At 37.2% G+C, this 20,323-nt stretch overlaps 3 protein-coding genes across 4 annotated transcripts; 1 reads left to right on the top strand and 2 right to left on the bottom strand.

The window, feature by feature from the left end:
- Positions 1-272: 272 nt before the first annotated feature.
- LOC116840504 (placenta growth factor-like) lies at positions 273-1,021 on the bottom strand. Its single transcript, XM_032807312.1, has 2 exons — positions 877-1,021; positions 273-658 (listed from the first exon to the last, which is right to left on the bottom strand). The coding sequence occupies exons 1-2, from the start codon at positions 942-944 to the stop codon at positions 313-315; spliced, it is 414 nt and encodes a 137-aa protein (XP_032663203.1). The 5' UTR covers positions 945-1,021; the 3' UTR covers positions 273-312.
- Positions 1,022-7,697: 6,676 nt separating this feature from the next.
- LOC116840621 lies at positions 7,698-8,189 on the top strand. The gene has a single exon (XM_032807527.1). It carries the CDS (start codon positions 7,698-7,700, stop codon positions 8,187-8,189), a length of 492 nt encoding a protein of 163 aa, XP_032663418.1.
- Positions 8,190-10,537: 2,348 nt separating this feature from the next.
- Positions 10,538-19,881, bottom strand: LOC116840488 (nucleoprotein TPR-like). Of its 2 annotated transcripts, none has more exons than XM_032807267.1 (9): positions 19,454-19,881; positions 19,047-19,209; positions 13,983-18,855; positions 13,369-13,893; positions 12,750-13,154; positions 12,268-12,633; positions 11,863-12,043; positions 11,377-11,700; positions 10,538-11,233 (listed from the first exon to the last, which is right to left on the bottom strand). In XM_032807267.1, exons 1-9 carry the CDS (start codon positions 19,623-19,625, stop codon positions 11,112-11,114), a joined length of 7,131 nt encoding a protein of 2,376 aa, XP_032663158.1. In that variant the 5' UTR covers positions 19,626-19,881; the 3' UTR covers positions 10,538-11,111. The 2 variants fall into 2 exon arrangements, with proteins under 2 accessions (XP_032663158.1, XP_032663157.1); XM_032807266.1 differs by having other exon boundaries at positions 13,369-13,899.
- Between the last annotated feature and the right edge of the window lie 442 nt (positions 19,882-20,323).

Here is a 20,323-nt window from a genome sequence, read left to right on the forward strand (position 1 = left end):
GTATCAATGAGTCAATGAACACAAATTGCTTAAAAATATTTACAGTTAGTTAATATATAGGAATATGCAAAGCATTTATAAATTATTCATAACACTGTTTTACTATTAATATACTGATATGTTTACACGATAAGTTTATATCAACAGTAAGTTTATATTGTAGCATAAGTTTATTATAAAAAGTGAAATACAAAACAACGAAAATATCACAGAAACAAAGCCTTCGTTCCCGGTCTTTGTAAATTCTCGGCGTAACTCGATTTAATCTGATTTCAGGTTACGAATTTTTATTTTCAAGACCACTATTCACATTTAAAGCGTAGTATTTTTTGCAGCTAGGATCTCATCTACACAGGCGCATTTAGTGTGTTCTAGAGCATGAATAATTTCATGATGACGATCCCGTTGCTGATCGATGCGATGTTTCACCATGAAAACGAGACTGACATTCCTGGTCTCGATTGGGGCGCAGATTTGTCTAGAATCGGAACAACATCCTGACCCCGCGCAACGTGTTAGAACTGTGGATGCAGGATAGAAGATTTCGTCGGGTCCAGGACCTATAGTCAAGAGATCTTCTACCGGAACAGCTCTCGGTTGAGGCAGAGAACATCGGAATTGGTGCACTAGCTGCACGTGGTTTAGAAAACCACTGTCTCTGAAAAAGCAAATAAAAATATAATCGTCAAAAAGAAGAGAACAAGAAGAAGGAATGAATCATAAGAAAGAAATTGATAGAAAAGAAGTGACAGAAGACAAGAAGAGAATAAAGACAAGAAGAGAAAATAATAAAAAATAGAAGGGATGAAAATAGAACAACGAAAAGAATATAATATAAATGATTACCTCTTGAAAGAGATATAATCTTTTTCTCACCTGTGATGCCTGCCAAGGACAGCCAGTACAAACTGAACGCAGATTGCAAGCAACGTAAATGTATTCATCTTCAAAGTTATCCACAAAGCGAATTCTTATAGGTTTTTAAATCACCTTAACGTTCTTCAAAAACATTAAATCCCACGATTACTTGATTGAACACGAGTTGAAATCAAATTCTTAAAATTCACATTCACAGAAGTTTCTTTTGATCGAAACTTTGGAGGTCTCCAAATGATCTCTTTAAAATCCAATTACACTCAGTGCCTTTTGGAGACTTCCTTAAGTTCGCGTCGAAGAGGCTCGCTGTGAGTGCAGTCAACCACTGCGATCAGAATTCTTTCGTCCTGGTATATACGTAAGTTTCATCCAGGCTGTCCTCTCATCCTCATTCTTTCCCCTCCGATTTCTTCTCTTGTTCCCGCCCGCTCTTCGATTTCTCTTCGCTCGAGGCGTCTCCCTACGGATTCTTGGTAAGAAGAGGAGGTTCGAGGAGGGGTTCGTCTAACTGTTCTGAGAAGCTCGACGAGATAACTATAATTATTAGGAGCAGCGAGAGCGCGATGTTACGTCGCGTGACTCCTCTCCTTCTCGCTTCGCTTACTTCGTCCTCCGAATGTTTTCTTCCTTTCTCTTTCTCATCAATTTCTTTGGCCACCTGCTTCAGAATCCGACGAAATTCACGGTGAAACAAATTGAAGATCTCGCCTTTTTAAACTGCTGGTTAGTCGGAGAGTTTGACATTCCAAAACTGGTGCATCGATATCTATATTTCTAGAATTGCAGATTTTATCTGATACTACGGACTTGTGCCTTTGATATCGTGGTAAGTAAAATAAAAAATAAAAGTAAAACTTATTTTGATAGTGAATCATTTTAGATGGCTTCTGTTCTTAATACGGAATATAATAAAAGAGTTCTGTACTACACATTTGTATGTATATGCAACTCAAAAGTAATAGGACTAATGATACGAATCATAAGCATTTCTACGAATGAAAGTCACTTGAGATGGATGTTACCATTATCAGATGTAATGTGATGCTAATACGACAGCTGATGGTTTAGTGTCATCAACGTCTACATCGCGTCTGGTTGCAGTGAGTATTCCGGAGTGTTTATTCTGATTGCTCTTTTTTGTTTTTGCCAAGACTACGTAATCCTCTGACATACGTGTAAATGACAAGTAAAATAGTTATAAAGGAGGATGCCGTCTATAATAATTGCAGTGAATCATAATTGATTCACTCCTATATTATACAAGGACGTTTCATAAGGCTTTTGAGAATGAAATTAAACGATAAATATAAGTATAAATAATTATCATATATTGAAAGATATTATAAGGAATTTCAAAATCACTTACATTAATGAATCGTTTTTGTAGAATAAATAGAAGCCTGAAAATTTTATATAGTTTGAAAATTCATGTTAATATATTTATCGTCACATACTCTTTATTATTAGCCGCTTGTAAAATAAATTGTAAAATATTACAATTTTGGTACAAAAAAGTGATGACCTCAACAAAGTAGAAGTATATTGTGTTATCCAAGTTGAGGAAACTGATTAAAATTCCTTACACATGTGAGGTGAGAATGAGTCATCAAGATTCAAAACTGAATTCGCACCGTTTTGGCATTCCAGCATTTCATCCGATTGAATCACCACCGTGTGACTCATAGGATTCGCCTCGCCATAATATAGATTGATTTTGTCATAATATAGATTGGTTTCGCCATAATATATATCGATACATTTTTATTTTTTATTAATTATCGACCGAGAGATTCACCGTTTCACTGATTTCAAGGATAAATCATCTTTACTATTACAAGAAGAAATAAAACTAATTGCTTTACAGTGTAAGTTCATTGAACCGCAAGTTGTACTCATATCGTCATTGCAAACTTTGTCGTATTGTATCACGCTTCTATTTTTGGCACAGAAACCATATTTATGAGTTGCGTAAGGAAAAGTAATCCTGTCTGTGAAGTAAATGCTGTTTGGAAACAGCGGAAGTGTCGAAGACATTCTTGTACCAACGCTAATCAGCAACTACGTCATTACGTGGTAATGGAAATGATTCAGGTATTTGCGAAATTATGACAATACAAAACCCTTAATAAGACCGTGAGTATCTCTTTCTCCAAATTCAAAATGACAAAATAAAACGAAACCACTCAAATTTTAAAAATGATTAGAAAGAAGAAATAATTAAAAATATGCCCATAGAACATTTAGGAAACGTTTAACTCAGGAGTGGGCGCGTTAACAGGATCAACGTTAGTGGGCGCGTATCAGTCATTTCGACCGAAATATATTTAAGCACATATATGTGTAATAATTAAGTAATAATTAATAAATTATCAATCCAATTATTAAAAGAAACATAACAATTAAAGGAAATAATTTGAATAATTTTGAATTGAAGGAATAAATTTTAATAATTTGAAGGGAATAATTATATCACTATTTCTTCTTTTTCTCTTCTTTTCTCTTTACCATTTCTATATCTGTTTAGAAAACATATTAAACTTACTATACATGTGTGAATATATTAAAAATAAAATCATAATATTTTTATTTTAACTGCACTAGTAAAAAATAACATTCTTTTAGTTTAATAAAATAAAATAAGAATTTCTTGCTTCTCTCGTTTTACTTTGATTAACTTAAACATTGACTTAATAAACTTAAAAATTTATTTGATAAATTTTGAAATAGAGAATAAATAAATCTTCTTGATTTATAATGGCAATATTAAAATTATCACATTATGTATTGTTTCAATAATTCAAGTATTAATTTTAATAATATCGCTATTGAATCAAGAATATATACTCCAATTACGCATGCTGTTGAAAATTTTATTGATTCAACAAAAAAAGAGAGAACCGTCCAACTACGATGTCGGAAAGACAATAGTTCGGCGGCACATCGAGCGACGCTAACGCGACAGAGATAAAAGACTAACATTAGTAGGCGCGCTATAGTTTTTTAAACCGACTGCTAAAAACATATCAAATTTCACATAGAAATAAGCGCGTCTACACCGTCTACTTCTCCATGCTATACGAGAAAAGATCAAAGAAAATTTACGTAAAAGCAAAAATATGATGTCAATAGATTAGATGATATAAGTAGAAAACGAAAAAGTAGGGGGAAATGACCGATACGCGCCCACTCCCGGGTTAAAGCATTTTTGAAAAATTAGAACATCATTTGAACGACTTTACAATATTTTTATAAGAGACATTTAGCCGCTTGGATCGAATTAGCAAAATTGGACGTCAATATACGACGTTGAAACGATCGTTCTTTTTTTAGTATTAAACTAGCAATATGATGCAGGTTGTTTTGAGAATTAGCGTATTTTACTTACGCACGGGATTTCCGGTGCGTAAGTAACATGCATGCATAACAGAAGTGCGTCAGCAACAAGGAAACCCCCGCTGAAGGAAAGGAAATATCCTTAGTTAGATGTACATACCTGCGTCACGGCACGGAGAACAGCATTGCGCCTTTCACGACGACCGCAGAATTAGTACCGTTAAAATCGCTCCTTTCTCGTACTTAACTACATAATTATTGATCGTGTATTGACTTGCATAAAAAGTACGAAATTTTACAGATTAATACTTGTATCAGTAATATAACAAAGAAATTGTAATGGATGATATCATTTATAAACTACTGCAACCTACCCTGTTCAGGTAGACAAGTTGCATACTTGCAGGCGATTCCGTAAGTGTAGACGTTAACAGGCTTTGTATAAGTCAAAATTATAAGTTACAACAAATTTTTATTGTGATTTTTAGATCAATTCATAAGAGTGCAATGCAGGTCGAACGAACAACAAATTGTTGATAATAAAGAAATGTACATGATAAGCGAAGAGATTCAACTTTCATTTTATTCGTGAATTATCCAGGAGAAAAATCGTGGATGTTTTGTGGACTTAAAATAGTTAATTACTGTACGCACATGGCCGAACACATGGTCCTGTATCCTATTACTGATGAAGAGGCGCTTCATTAAAGAGAAACACTCCAAACCACATCGTATAATTAGCTTAGCAATGGAACTACTAGTAAGAAACTTGACCGCGTTAACCAGAAATATCAGATTTGCTAAAAATACGCTATTCTTTTTATTCTGTCTGAATCATCTGGCCCGTTGCGGATGTCTAGAATGAAAAAAAAGGGATTTTTTTTACTCTACTTTGATAGATAGATCTTCAAGACCAAGTACAAAAGTTAATGGATGATATTAGTTTTAAATTACTGCAACTTATTGTCTCATTATATAGGAGATGAGATTTTATGAAATAAAAGTTGAATTTAATATCACACGACACGCTTAACATATAGACTGTGTAAAGATATTTATAGGTCTACATTCTAAATTTTTTTTATCGTTAAGAGTATTTCTAAAAATGACTTATAGTTAATCAGAAGATTTATAAGTTATAAATTTATTATAAATTTTTAGAGGCGCTTTTAGTGATAAAAGAGAGTTCAGAATATAGACTATAAAATAGTCAAAATACATACAAAATAAGCCAGTACTTATATAACGTACTTATAAATCATCATTATCTTGTAACTGATTATAATATCGACAATGGAACGCTCTTATTATTATGTCATACAAATTAAATGCCAGTTGTGAATTCTATTGTCGCGTAACAGTCTGTGTGTTATTAAAATGTATAACAGTTTAACCTAGCTGAATATTTCATGCCGAAGACGTAACATTTGCTTACGTATTAGTACGATTCGAGTTGCTTCTACAATATGGCCTTGATAAAATCAAACATACGAAAACTACGCCGTTGCTAATGATGATGACTATTTAATTATACGTGGATAATGTCTCCAGTTTGTGCAAGAAAATCCTTCAGATGCAAATGTATCCTGCACGTTCCTGTACGTTCAATATACATACTAGTTTAATTACCAAGAAGATAAATGTGATTAATACTGGATATCGATCGCGTTTGGTTATTCACCCGTTAATCGACCAATATGCATGCAATCGTTTGTATGTTAACGAGTATCGATTTCTTGGAAAATCTGTATTTTCCTCAAGACACGTGTTAGTCTATGATTAACTGATAGAAATTGAAGATAAGGATTCGATGTTTCGATGAATTCAACGTTTTCTCGGACCCAGAATTCTAAGAGCCAAGAAGATTGTCAATAAAAATGTACAATTTTCTTTTATAGAGCAAAACTAATTGGATGGCCAATTGGATGACTACAAAAGTGATGATTCAAGATACAATTAACTCCAGAGATACAATCAAAACATCTCTTGATACGGATCTTGGTCTATCTTCAAGTTAATCATCAAGAATTGACGTCGTGAGATCTAATGTGTATACTTCATGTGTATACTCTTTATTAAGATGGGTCACATCTCTTTAATTACATAACTCAAGTAATTAATGCAAGCAAGCAAACAATGTTATCCATCATGTATCGCTTAACATGTTGTATGAATCATATTGTACTGTACTAGTTATACATTATTTACATATGCGATCACACCTATTAATTATATAACAATTGTAGACAATTCAAGAACTTGGGTGAAGTAGTTTTAAAGTTGAATGTTGTAAATCTTGTACTGTTTTCCATAACTCACGTTACGAAACTCATGTTTTATTTTACTAGTGTTCTAGTATTTTACTCTCTTCTAACGTTCGGTATATATTGCTTAGCAGCAGGAAAGAAGTTAACGATAACAAAGTTTCTGCAAAGAAAAAGTAAAGCTCGCAAGCGTGAAGTACAAGGAACATTTTACGACTCGCGGAAACCGGCAAAATGATCGAAACATCCGAAGTAATTGTTTGTAGGTGATGACTTCGTCTTCGTCGCTGAGATTGCCCAGCAGCGAAAGGTGATTTTTAGCGTGACTATTTGTGCAATAACGCGGCCGCCATTCAAGTGAGTTAATGTCGCGCAAACATTCCGAATCAGACGAATTTCTACGTTACATCCTCGAGGGAAGTCTGGAATTTCGTCTTAACATTCACCGTTTTATTCGCACATCACAATTGAATGTTATGGTATCAGTTTATCTGTTTTGAGCAAAAATGTATCGATACGATTGATACTTGCTAATTTCCACCGCTACCTGACAATCATTATTCCGAGTGCAAGGGGTTAAGCAGCACCGGCGTGGCAACGCATTAAACGCGTACAACGGTTGCACAACAAAGTGGAATCATCGCGGAAGGCACGCACGATCGGGTCTTTACGCTTACTCTCATGTGAGGCATGCGTGCAGACTCTTCCATATATAAATACTCGTGTGCTAGTAGGAAAATCTCAGTCGGCCGATACATGGTGCTCGTGATACTCGTCGCCCATCCATTGAGTCATCTTCGCCGAGTGAAAAATCCACTAGGATTTCACGCTTACCACGTGATTTCTTCGTCTTGCCTCCTTAAAGGGACGAAGACTCAGAAAGGATAAGGAAAGACAAGAAGAAACAGAAGAACATTTCAAAACAATCGACCGAGTCAACTACTTTGTTGTATAAGACGAAGAAGAAAAAAGAGAAAGCGTAGTGCTACTAAAAAAGAAAACTTCAAAAAGAAGGAACAACACAAAACGGGACAAATGAAGCAAAGTGGAAAAAGAAGAATTATTTATTCCTCTATTGTGATTCAATCTATTGTGACTGATATTTTGTATTGAAGGATTCAGACTTGTTTTCGGGATAAGGATACGGGTCTTTCGATCGGATTTTAAGTTATTTCTTCATCCACCTTTTGCATTGGCAATTCAGCACGATCAGTAAAACCAACGATGGAAAACAGACCAACGACGGGAATGTTTTTGAGATTTCTACTGTTGATCTTGACGATAGTTAACCAGACGATGCTTGCTCCAGCGAATCATCATAGCGGCAACCAACACGTAGCCAGGAGGATTGACTTACAGTCTGCTATAAGTATCAGAAAGAACTTCACTTGTAAGGAACCTCAGCAGAGGGCTTACAACTTGAGGGATTTGATGCAGCATTTGCCGAGCGAAAGAACGAGGCAACCAGTATACATCGTGCTGAAGAGGTGTGACAGTTATTCAGGCTGTTGCCGTAGTGCTGATCTCAGTTGCATCCCAGTGGAGTCGTCGATCTACTATGAAGATATTGAAATCGAGATGTCGAGTTTGGCAATGACCACTAAGAGAAAGGCGGATCACAGGTGGATCAGAGTCAAGCAACACGGCGAATGTATCTGCAAAATTGTTGATGCTAATCAGACAGATACTGAGCCACCTGTTATACAGATCCTTTGATCTTTCAGGTCAATTCTTTCAAGTCCTTCGGATTTTTTTATTCAGTATTGAGGCAGATTAAAGAACTCAGGAGTGTGACAATGTTGTCGCTCAGTTTTTCCGGATTTTGCCTGTGTACAGTATTTTGTGATTCAGGGAAAAAGCCGGGCGCTAATTGAAGTTAATTAATTCGGACTAGAACTGTTCGTTGCAGTTGTTTCGTGCAATTGATTAGCGCGTTCGGAAAGAATAGAGATTCGAGACGCATTGTGGCGTCTGGAATTGACGTATTGGCTTAGACCTTTATTTGTAGACAATGCTATGAAATGGATTGACACGAAGTATTAAAAACTTTATTCGATTCGAACTAAGAGTGATATCGACTAGACTGGGATTAAATTTCTCAAAGCCAGATGTAAACTGGCCTGGCCATAATCTCTGTGTTTGACTATAATTACAGCAACGGACAAAATATTTATATAAAGTTAATTAGCAAACGTTACATACGTTTGGACGTACAAAGTAAGAATTAATAGACATGCATCGTGAAGATACGAAGCTTTTAAGATGAATATCAATGGGTGATGAGGTAAATGAATATCTCATAGAAGGTACTTCAAAGACTGAGTGAGTATGAGGTGAAGAAGCAAAAACTGTCATGTGGTGAAGGGTGAAAGCGAGTATTCCATTAGGTAAAAATTTAAGGACATTAGTTTTGTATATGTGTGTGGTTTCTTCTTTCTTATAATAAATATCTCGATCTTCCAGTCAATGGGAATACGTTTTATATGCATAAGATATCTCATCATTCATTGCTCAAAAAGAGGAGATTTTAATTGTATATATATTTATCTAATAAGTAATATCTAAAAGTGATATCTTTTTCAATGCGTTTAATAGACTTTTCGAGTCGTGCCATTCTTTTGTTACGTATCATAGAATTATGTGAACAGAATGTAGAATTAATATTAAAGAATACAAAAAACTAATATTAAAGAATACAAAAAAAATTTGTAAAAATCTGCACGGGGAAAGATGAAAGAGATTGAATGTGAATTAATTAAACGTTTAAATCTTTCTCTTTTCTTTATCCAATAACTTCGAAAACGAAATGTTATATCATAAATATAATGACAACAAAAGCATTCAGTAAAAGCAATCATAATTCATCTGCTATATAAAATGTTATTATGGACATTTTAGGGTGTTTAAGAATGCTTTTCTACACTAAAAAATATTGTGATAAATTATATTAATTTGTGATTGTAACACGACGTTTTTCAAAATACGGCTAATTTAACGCTAAACGCCTGTCGAATTTATGGTTTATTTCCAAAGTGATCTTTATATTAAATTGATAGTACCAAAGTGCGAAACCAACCGCGACGTTTAAAGCTAAATATAACTTCACTACCTATACTGTTGTATTCGCACTACTAAGTGCGAAAGCCGTTCGTACGTTAAACACAAAGTTTATACTAGATTAACGAAGTCCAGACAAGGCAAAGATAACGCGCTATATACACGATTACATGTATATAACTTTTTATATACAGAGAGTCATGAGATTATAAGCGCATACTTTCGGATTTAAAGTTAAAAACAACTTTTTTAAATAAGTGAAGTGACCATCTCGTTAAATAATTGAGTATTCTGACAATTATTGATTAAACGTATTTTGATAATCGTCGTGTGCTATAGTTTATTTATTTATTGAACAAGTAATCACATTAAAAAGTAATAGGATAAGTTATTACTAAATCGAGATGTGTAATCAAAACAAATCAAAATGTCAAAAGAATTCTCAACAGTATTCTTGTAGTGTCTAGTTAGTTAAATAGTATCTAATTTTTATACTAATTAATTTATGTATCGAGTAATTTATATTAAAACTGAAGCAACAAAAATATTTATAAAAATAAATCACGACTTTGGCTATTTTTGTACCAACTCAGTGCAATTTATTTTTGTACGTCTATATTGTCTAGCACTTCTAATTTCTAAGTTTTAAATAATTTTTAAGTTAGATAGTTAACTTAGTCTTGTTCAACTTCCCCATCTCTATTTGACGAATGTTTGTTGATTTGAAGAAATATGGCGAATTTATCTATTCTTTCCGCGAATAAGCGAAACTCGAATAAATAATAATTTTTACTATTACAAGAATTTTATCCATTCGCCGAACATATAAATAGTAGGATAATGCGAATTCTCGATTTAGCATACAACGTGTGAACGGGTTGGGTCGATGCCCAACGATTGGAGAGCCGGCGAAGTAGAGACGCCGACGTTGACGTCTGTGAACACTTGTTCGATAAAATTGACATTGCCAAAAAATAAAAAGAAAAAAATCCGAATTCTCTTATAAATATGATTCAAAAGTATTTTATTAAATGTTGCATGAAACTTTTTTTTATCAAACTTGAGTTTGCATTACTTATTATAACTGATATTTCCCGAAATTTTTTATATTCGTACTTAATTAGAATTATTTATAAATTGGCCTAATTATATTTTATTTATCAAGTGATCACACAACTTTCTAAAAAAAATAGAAAAATGTTTTTTGTATCAGAATTTGTTAGAATGTACTTTTTTCCAGCATTTAAAAAAAAAGCTTTGTAAACATCAAGAATTTTAATTGTCAAATTTAAATTTATATCATGAATTTATTAAGAAAAAGCATGAAGTGCAATTAATACAAAAATAATTGTCGCAAATTGCCGCAATATGCTTTAAAAAAAAGAAAAGAAAAAAACTTGCATTTAAAAACATATTAAAGTACTTACTATGCTATACAATAAACAAAATAGACCATGAAGCTGACTGTAGTTTTCTTTACTGATGTTTCGTTGATTCCTGAACTTAGGTCAATGATATAAACTATGTAGAATGTATATAGTAAATAAAAAAGGACATACAGGACAGAAGGTCGCTGTGATATTACGAATATCGGGTGTAAGGATATTTCGAACGCATTCTTCGCCCTCGTGTTCCTCGCCCTCGTCCTCCTCCCTCATTGGTCGCTCCTCTCGCAACGTGTTGGCCACGCAATATGGTTTGTCCTTCGAAAAGAGAAAAATCGCACGTTAATATTTATCACACAATGTCGCTAAGTTAGCAGAAAATTAAAAGTAAATAGTATTAAAATTAAAGTTAGTATTAAAATTAAAATAGGTCCACCTTTATAACCAATTAATCTACTCACCTCTACCTGATTGAGTTTCACCCCATACAATCGGTGTAGGTCTTGCACCTCTTGCTGCTCTGAAAGGTGATCTTGGTGATCTTCTCACTGTTACTCCTCTATTACTGTTGGAAGCGCTTGCTGCTGCCAAACTGGCCGCCATCGTCCTCTGGCGAGTGTTGCTGGATGGTGACGCTTCTGCTTCGCGGTTCTCCTCTTCGACGTCGTCCTCGACAAGTTCACTTCCGGCTTCCTCCGTTACTTCCGCCGTGTCTACGGCATCGTCGTCGCCGGATGCCAGAGCCACCGGTTCTTCCGGTCGCTTTTCACCATCTGAACTCACTCCTATGATAAAAAATCCGAAAGAGAAATAGTAAAATTTGAGTGTATTAATTGTTTGACGTTATCCATTAAAACTAAAGAGAAATTAAATTCTTTGGGGAATTTAATGAATATTAGTGAGTAATAAATAAAGAACGATTAATTAGAAATTAAACATAGTCATACCTTCACTTGGCATTGCGCTAGATTCTGTAGCTTCTGTAGAGCTGCGTTGTTGATCATCAGCACTGACGATACGAATGCTGGGAATACTGGGTTCCTCGGCGTTGTCACCAGAAGTAGCCGTTACGGAAACAGGTGTCACGGAAATAGTGGTTTCTTGTTCCTCAGGTTGACCGCTACTAGTCTGTTGCAATAATTAAAAGAAAGCATAAATGATTAATGATACTACTCTACTTGTTATAAAGATGACTATAGTAAACATATATAGAATTAACATTCAAAATTTATAATAATAGAAATTAGATATAAATTAAAGTATAAATAATAGATTATTATAGAGTTCATTTTTAATAAACTATATAAATCATTTCAATATCCTTAAATCTATTAAAAGAATATCTTTCTCACCGAAGGTGGCAAATCTGCAGCTGGTGACACTTGTAGTGGCGTAGTAGGTACGCTACGTCCAGTTCCACCATCTTCCAGTTGTGTTAGATCCATTCTGCTATCGTCCAAACTCTCTTGGACAACTTGGGCTACAGCAGAACTTGACGAACCGAAGATAGTTCTGGTAGCAGAACCGGTAGGTGTTGTCAAGGATGGCGTAGAAGAAGCTGTAGTAGGTGCCGAAGAGTCTCCAAAGGTGAAACGACCCTGAGGCACTTGTGGAGAACTCACAGCCTCGCCAAAGCCATCGCCGCGACGCGGAACAAACAGAGTGGGAGTACTCGGTACAATACAATCATCGCCACCATCCTCATAGCCTTGTTGTGGCTTTTAGAAAAATTAACAACGTAATAATTGTATAAATTTCCAGAATTTTTTTAAATATAAAAGTGTTTTTGCACATTTTTTTAACTTATGCTATATATATATCCTTAAATACCAACCAAGAGAAGGTGTTGCTGTTGTTGTTGCCTGGGCATAGGCGCGATTCCTCTAGATGATCTTGCTGTGAAAGATGTCGGAGGTTCTCCGGTCGGTCCAGCACTACTGATAGCCTCAGACTGCTGTTGATTGGTAGGAATAGCTGCTTGAGCTTGTCTGGGAACCTCGACACTGGTAGAATCCTCTTCCATAATGATCTCCACTTCGTTGTTGTCTCGTTCAACCTCAACTTCCACTTCATAAGGCATTTCTTCCTCTTCCTCCATTTCTTCATACGGGTCATTATCGAATTCCTCTTCTTCTTGTGTCTGATGATTGCCACCACCTTCGCCTTCATCGCAATCTACTATTACCACACACCCTTCTTCTACTTCCTCATCTTGGTCCCTCTGACTTGATGTAGGCACCTAATAATATTAATATTATTATTTATTCAGTTTATTCATTCGTGCATTTGTTTATTCTAATTCCTAATTCATGCTAATCCATGAATTATCTAGTCTTGATTTATCTTTAATATTTCATTACTTTATATATTTGACACTTATACGTATTTATTATTTATTTGCTACTAACTGCTTCTCGCATTCTCTCTTCCTCTTCCTATCGCACTATTTTTACCTGATATTCCACTTCCGAAGCACTGGCACTTGCTGTAGCGCTCATGTCTTGTCTGCTTCGTTTAGTCTTCGGACTTTGAGTTTGCTCCTGACGTCCGTGGTCTACTCCTTCGACAATTCCGGAACCAGAAGCTGTTGAATCCAGGCCACGAGGCCTCTTGAGTCCCGTAGAAGCTTGCGACGTGCTAACCGACTGCGTGGAGCTACTCGCAACAGTTTGTTGTTGGTCGCTGACGACGACCTGCTGCTGCTGCTGCTGTTCCACTCTCGGACTAACTAGTGCCACCGTTTGCTGTTGCTGTTGCTGTTGTTGCTGGCATTGCTGCTGTTGCGGCTGTACACTTAGAGTCTCGACACTCTCCGGATCCTCTCTTTGCGTAGATTCAGCAGACTCACTGAGTTGTGGTTGTACCACCAGTTGACGAAGGCTACTGGTTTGCGCACCCTGCGATGAACTGCTAGTACTCGCCGGCTGGAAATCTGTCAAACTGCTAGTCGGCGAGCTCGTCTCCGTAGTGTGTACCACCTGTTGCTTATAGACCAATGTTTTATAGTTCTATCAAATTAAATAAAATCTACGACAGGATTCTATCTCGTAATTCACCAGATCATTACCTGCTGTTGTTGTTGCTGTTGCATCTGGTGTGGCGCGACCATTACCGGTGCGCTAGCTGTGGTTGGAAGCACCGCTGCTGTTCTAGATTGCACCACACTCATCGGTCTGATGCTAGCTAAAGGAGTCTCTGCTCTAGCGGACATGGGCTTGATATTTGCGGTGGGTGGCTCTGTAGTTGCGCTAACTCCACTCACACCAGATAATTGTCTCTGGAGTTGATTAACCCGCTGCAATAGAGCTTCTTTCTCCGCCTGTATTTCTGCTTTCTCGTGCTCTAATCGGGAAATACGACCATCCATTTGTGATTTTAATGCTGTCAATCGATTGTCGTGTTCCGCCTCGGGATCACCTTGAACACCTGCGCTGCTACCCGCGGACTCTATCCTAGACTTTAAATCTATTAATTCTTTCTCGCAGATTTTCTTCGATTCTGTCAATTGCATGATCTTCGTCCTAGCACCTTTAAGTACCTGCTTTGCCCTATCCTCTTTTTCTACGATGCTGCGATTCAAAGTCTCGATTTCTTTTCTTAAATTCTCAGCTTCGTTCTGAGACGTCGTTATTTGACGAGTTAACTCATCCACTTTCGTCGTGAGTTCGGTGTTGACTTGACGGAGTTCTTGACGACCTTCTTCTCTCAATTGGTCTTCGCGTTCTTGCGTATTCGCGGCGGAAGTTTCTTCATTCCTGGCTTCTTCGTTGCGATTCTTCTCCTCTTCGACGGTCTTCATCAATTCCTCAAATTGTGTTTTATATTTCTTAGCTATTTTTCGGATTTGAATCTCTTTATTTCTAATGTCGTTAACAACAGCTTCTTTGTCGCTCAACTCCTTTCGAAGGGAAACCAGATCCTTAGCCTTCGAGGTAGAGTCTGCCAGCGCTTCGTTAAGATCTTGGCTTAATTTTCGGGCTTCTTCAGATATTCGAGATACTTCTTCAGTTTGCGCTTGTACCTGTTTCTGCAACTGCGTTAGTTGCTCTTCAAGTTTCGTCTTCTCCATCTTCATCTGATTAAATTCGTCGGTTCGTTTCGCGTGAGTCTCCCTCTCTGAAGTTAGCAATTTACTCAGGTTCTCTCTTTCGGTTTGCAATCGTCTCCAGTCTTCAGGACTAGCCTTATTCGCTCTCTCTAACAGTGTGTTCGCTCTCTGCCTCCATCTAGTCGCTTCGCCCTTCAAGCTGGTATTTTCTTCTATCAAAGCTTCAGTTTTGGCTGTTAGATCTCGAGATATATCTCGAAGAGGCACAACTTCTTCCGACAAAGTGTTAACTTTGGTTGTGAGCTCGTTTACTTTCACGCTCAAGTTATCCCTCTCTTCCCTGAGAATCCGATTAGAATCAGTGATGGCGTTCAAAGTCTCCACTTTACGTAGTAATTCTGCATGCTTAGACGTGGTCGCAACGTCAATCTCGGATTTTTCTCGCTCAGAACTCAACAAAGCTTCGGTCTCTTTGAGCCGTTTCTCTACTACTTCAGCCTGTGATTTCAGTCTAAGATTTTCCGCCCTAAGAACGTCAGATTTCGCTAATGCCAAATCCTTCTCTCTCCTGAGGTATTTCATAACTCTTAGTAACTGCTCGACCGAGTTGGAATCTTCGTCCAAAGAACTGAAACTCTTGTTTATAGCTTCGAAACTGGTATTAGGGCTCTCCCGTCCGGTGAACTTGGTCTGTTGACTCTGCATAACAGCTGCTCGATCGCCCAACTCCTGAATCTGATTATGCAAGAGCGCATTTTGTGTGTCAAGATCATCAATTCTTTTTTGAGACTCACTTATCTCATTCATCAGTTTCTGCTCCATTTCTTTAAAGACTGACTTTTCGATTTTCAGAGATTCTATTGCCATATTTCGCTCTTGGGTCAAGGTGTTGAATTGCTGTTGAATCTGCTGAGTTTCTTCCTTCAATTTAGCCAGAACTTGCAAATCGCTTGAGTGCAGCACCATCTCCCTAGCGTATTTTTCTTCCGCTTCTTTGGCCGCGATCGCAGTAGTTTTCAAGTCACTCTTCAACAGCTCCAATTCGCCCTTTAATTCATCCAACTCTTCGACCTTTCTCTCAGCCTCAATCAGTCTCTCTCTCAATTCAGAATCGGTTTCTTGCCTGCCATTCGATATCTTTGCCAAATCGTCGCCAAGATCTTTCACTCTCTTCTGCAACGAAATGATCTCCACACGCGAGTCCTTCAGAGCCTTCTCCATTTCACTCTTGTATTTATTGTACTCGTTTGTTAACTCACGCAGCTGTGTTTCAGCGCTCTCAGCAATGTCGCAGTATTGCTGACTTTGTTGTCTGGCAGTTTTCAATTGTTCCGAGAGCGATCTTATTTCAGCTTGGTAGGTATCCAGTTGTATCTCCAATTCCTTAACTCTCTTCACCAGATTCTCGTCCCCTGTCAAGGGCTTCTCGATATAATGAGCAGCCATCTGTTTCAATTTGTTTCCTAATTCTCCAATCTTCTGACTGCTCTCAGCTTCAGTCTGTTTAGACTGATCTACTTCCGTCCTTAGCCTTTCGTTCAATTCACGTTCTTCTTTCAATCTTTCTTGATTAGTCGTCAGTTGCCTTTCCAGATGCGCTGCTAATTCTCTGAAACGATCTTGTTCTTCTTGAAGGCGACGTCGAAGAGCAGCGCACTCTCTGTTAGCGTCATCGAGTCTCTGCTCAGCTCTGAGCTGTCCTTCGGCTTGAACTCGTTCTAAGCTGGCTTTGATGGACTCCATATCTGCTTTAAGCAAAGCCTGCGTTTGTCTTTCTCTTTGATAGACTTCTCGCTCCTTCAGCAATCGTCCTTCAGAATCTCGGAGGAGTTGGCGTTCGTGGCGAAGGTTCTCCAGTTGAACTTCGGCCCGGGATAAACGAGACTGGGCGGAAAGCGTCTCATCTTTCAGGATCATGATGCTCTGTTCGTGCTTGCCGATAGTAACATTGTAATTGTTACATTTCTCCTCAAGAACTTTAATTTGAGTCTTGTACGAAGAAACATTGCCCTGCAGAAGCGTGAATCTCTCATTTGCTGAGTCCAGTTGCGCCTTCAGTCTGCAACATCTCGCCGAATTTGCTTCCGCCTCTTTCCTAAGCCTTTCCACCTCCTCACTCAACATCTTTTCGTGCGCAGTTCGTTCTTTACGATATATCTCGTATTCGTCTGAAACCTGCTTAATTTTATTCTCTGCTTCTTTCAACTTCCTGGACCACTCTTCTTTTTCTTTGTCTTTGTCATCTTTCATTATCTTTGGGTCTTCTTTCGTCTTCGATTTACCCTCTTCATCATCCACTTCCATCATATCCTTCTTTTCGTTGGAATTCTTTAGATTTTGCTGGTATAAATTCTTGTACATATCTCTCTGCTTCAGGAGATTATCCACCATTTTCGCCTGCCGATCCTGAGCAGCCTGCATATCTGCTAATTGCTCCTTATAATTATCCAGCTTCTCCTTCATCTCACCCGAATTTATCTCGTCTGTGGCACGCTCGATCTCCTCTTGTCTAGACGATAATGCGCGGACGACAGCTAATAACTTCTGGTTGTTCTCCTGCAATTCTTCAATGTCCTTGAAAGTCACTAATTTCTTACTAATGATCTGTGAGGACACGATGTTGTCTGTATCAATGGAGGCGTCTCGGAAAGACGAGTCTCGAGTTTCCACGTGAGTGCCGGTACGACTTTCTTGAACTTCTTTGAGAAGATAACATACTTGTCTAGCCAAATCGCTGAGTTCTATCTTCAACTTCTGATTTTCTTTACCATTGTGACTAGCAAGACGTTTAGCTTCATTAGAGCTCTCAAGAAGACGTTGATTCTCGGCAAGAATTTCATCTTGCCTGCTAGTTAGCATCTCTATATTCGTCATAGCTGTTTCGTAGTCTTGACGTTGTTGCTGCAGCAATGGTGCCTTCTGTTGCAATTCACAAAGAATCACGTCCATCTGAGATTTCAGGCGTTCATTTTCTTGTCTTTCTTGAGTCAACTGATCGGTAACTTCGACTAGCTGAGTATAAATCTGTGTGAGGCTCAAGCCTTTCCGTAAAACTCGACTGGTTATAGCTGCTGTGGGTGCCAATTGTTCAACAGCTTGGTCCAATCTCTCCTGCTGAATATTTTTCAACAGTTCATTAGCATGATCCAACTCTTTCGTTAACTCCTGAATATTCTGCTCTTTGTCGTCGATATCTTGCTTATGTTGCAACAACAGTTGATTATGCTTAGTTTCCAAAGTTCCATACTGTTCTGAAGCATGCTCCAGTAAATCTTGAAGCTCTTTCACTGCACCGGAGAATTCTTCTGCCTTGGCATTAGCTTCATCCGCCATGGACTTATACAAATCAGCTAACCTAGTCTGTGCAGTGATTTCTTCGCGGTATGAACTGTGCATGGTAATTTCATGCATTCGTTGCTCTTCCAACTTTTGAGCTAATTCGTCTGATCGCTTTTGAAGAGAAGAAACTGACTCTCGAAGCTGAGAATTGGCTTCATTGGCTATTCGTACCTCTTCTTCACGCTGAGATAATTTAGTGTCGGTTAACAAAGCTCTGGCAGAGGCTTCGGACCTTGTTGTCTGTAGTTCGGAGTTTCTCTTGGCTAGTTCTTCTTCAAGGCCTGCTATTTGTTGGGAGAGAAGTACTCGTTCTTGCTCCAGTCGTTTTTCCTTGAAATCCAATGTCATTTTTTGACTGTGAATTTCTTCAGTTTCAGCCAAAACTTGACATTTAGCTGCAATGGCGGTTTGAAGCTGAGTGCCCAAAGAAGATAATTCAGTACGCATTCTTGCGACTTCAGTATCCCTTCTCTCAACCTGCAACTGCAATGTATTTCTATCATCTGTAACTGTATCCCTATGTCTGCGTAACTCGCCATTTTCTTTCTCCAATCTGTAATTTATATATTAAGATATTGTTATAAATATTATTGGATATATACAATTAATATTAATACATATATATATATATATAATGTATGTATATACATATATATATATACTAAAAATAAGCATGATTGCTTTAATCACACTACAGAGTAATTAATATATTATTGTTTATAATATTATAGAAATAAAAATTACCGTTGAATAGATTCTTGTAACTTATGTACTTCATTCTTTATTTCTTCAAGATCACTGCTTGATTCTGCATTGTACTTTTCTGCAAACTCCAACTTTCCTCTGCATTCATCAAGATTCACCTTATGCTCTGTGAGCTCTTTTTGTGTTTGTTCTAAGTTTTGTTCTGCAAACAAACATATAAAATCTCTTTTAGTCATGCACAATTACTTATTTCTCTCAGTAGATTTCTTAACATAATATATATTTTCTTGTGGCTGTGATATTTAAAATTTTTAAGAAAATCAAATTTATATATTTGTGAGAAAGAAAGATAGACAAAGAAACAAAGGAATAAGAGGATGATTTAAATAAAGCTAAAGTGTTAATTGCATATATTAAACATAAAGTCCAAACACGCGCGCGCTTACCTAAATTCTTGCGGTTACTCTCAAAGACAGCCTTAGCAGTTATGAATTCATCGTATTTTGTATTGAAATATGAATAAATTTTTTTCGTTAATTCTTTCGGTATTTGCGCAAGTTCTTCGTCATTCGCGATCTCCCGAAGAACTTTAAGCTCATTGTCCTCAACCACTTCCATGTCGATCAATCTATTTTAACGAGGTTGGGTCGGTTGATCTTCTCAGAACTAATTTGTCAGGTTTCTCTTAAAGTAACACTACATTTGCGTCTTATCAATTAAAATATAGTAAGTATCACTTAAATATAAGCTAATTAAACCATATTCGTGTAATATAATCCATTATAAGAGAACACGCGTACTGATCACGACCGTTTTTCCTCACTTTCCTAAGTATGCACCCGGCCAAAGGAATGTCAGCCAATGGCGCGTAAGCACAATCTTTACGCTCAATAATGATCGCCTATGAAGTATAAATACTAAGATACGATGCATTTATCCCGAAAGTGATAAGCCTTAGGCTTTGGATACGTTCATTGGTTGACGAACAGAGATCCTAGAAATACTCTATTCGCCAACCAATAAACGTATCCGAAAAGCTTGTCGTACAACTCATCTATGGTCTGTTTTTTTCAGCGCACTGCTGAATTGGTGCAATAAGTGAGACAAGTATAAGTTTTCGGGTGGGACCCGATTGACCACGGTACGATTGGACACAGATTGTAATGATTGGTTAGACCTGGTAATTCACTAGATAATTCTTTGTAATTTTCATTGCGCAGCTATTTTATGATATGATTAAACCTGCGCAGTAAAACTTACGTATACACAACTATTTCAAGAATAAGGTTCTGATCACTAATATCAGCCTAATGCAG

This window comes from Odontomachus brunneus, unplaced genomic scaffold (assembly GCF_010583005.1).
Source record: "Odontomachus brunneus isolate Ranch 3 - 2012 unplaced genomic scaffold, Obru_v1 Obru_scaffold_010, whole genome shotgun sequence".
Classification (NCBI taxonomy): Eukaryota; Metazoa; Arthropoda; class Insecta; order Hymenoptera; family Formicidae; genus Odontomachus; species Odontomachus brunneus.

Bases quoted from the DNA above. Each gene is read 5' to 3' on its own strand.
- LOC116840504 (XM_032807312.1), bottom strand. From the start codon at position 944: ATGAATACATTTACGTTGCTTGCAATCTGCGTTCAGTTTGTACTGGCT. The intron at 659-876 runs GTGAGAAAAAGA...TTGCTTTTTCAG, and splicing joins GTCCTTGGCAGGCATCACAG to AGACAGTGGTTTTCTAAACC.
- LOC116840621 (XM_032807527.1), top strand. From the start codon at position 7,698: ATGGAAAACAGACCAACGACGGGAATGTTTTTGAGATTTCTACTGTTG.
- LOC116840488 (XM_032807266.1), bottom strand. From the start codon at position 19,625: ATGGAAGTGGTTGAGGACAATGAGCTTAAAGTTCTTCGGGAGATCGCG. The intron at 19,210-19,453 runs GTAAGCGCGCGC...GTTTGTTTGCAG, and splicing joins GAGTAACCGCAAGAATTTAG to AACAAAACTTAGAACAAACA. The intron at 13,900-13,982 runs GTAATGATCTGG...TTGGTCTATAAG, and splicing joins AACAGCAACAACAACAGCAG to CAACAGGTGGTACACACTAC.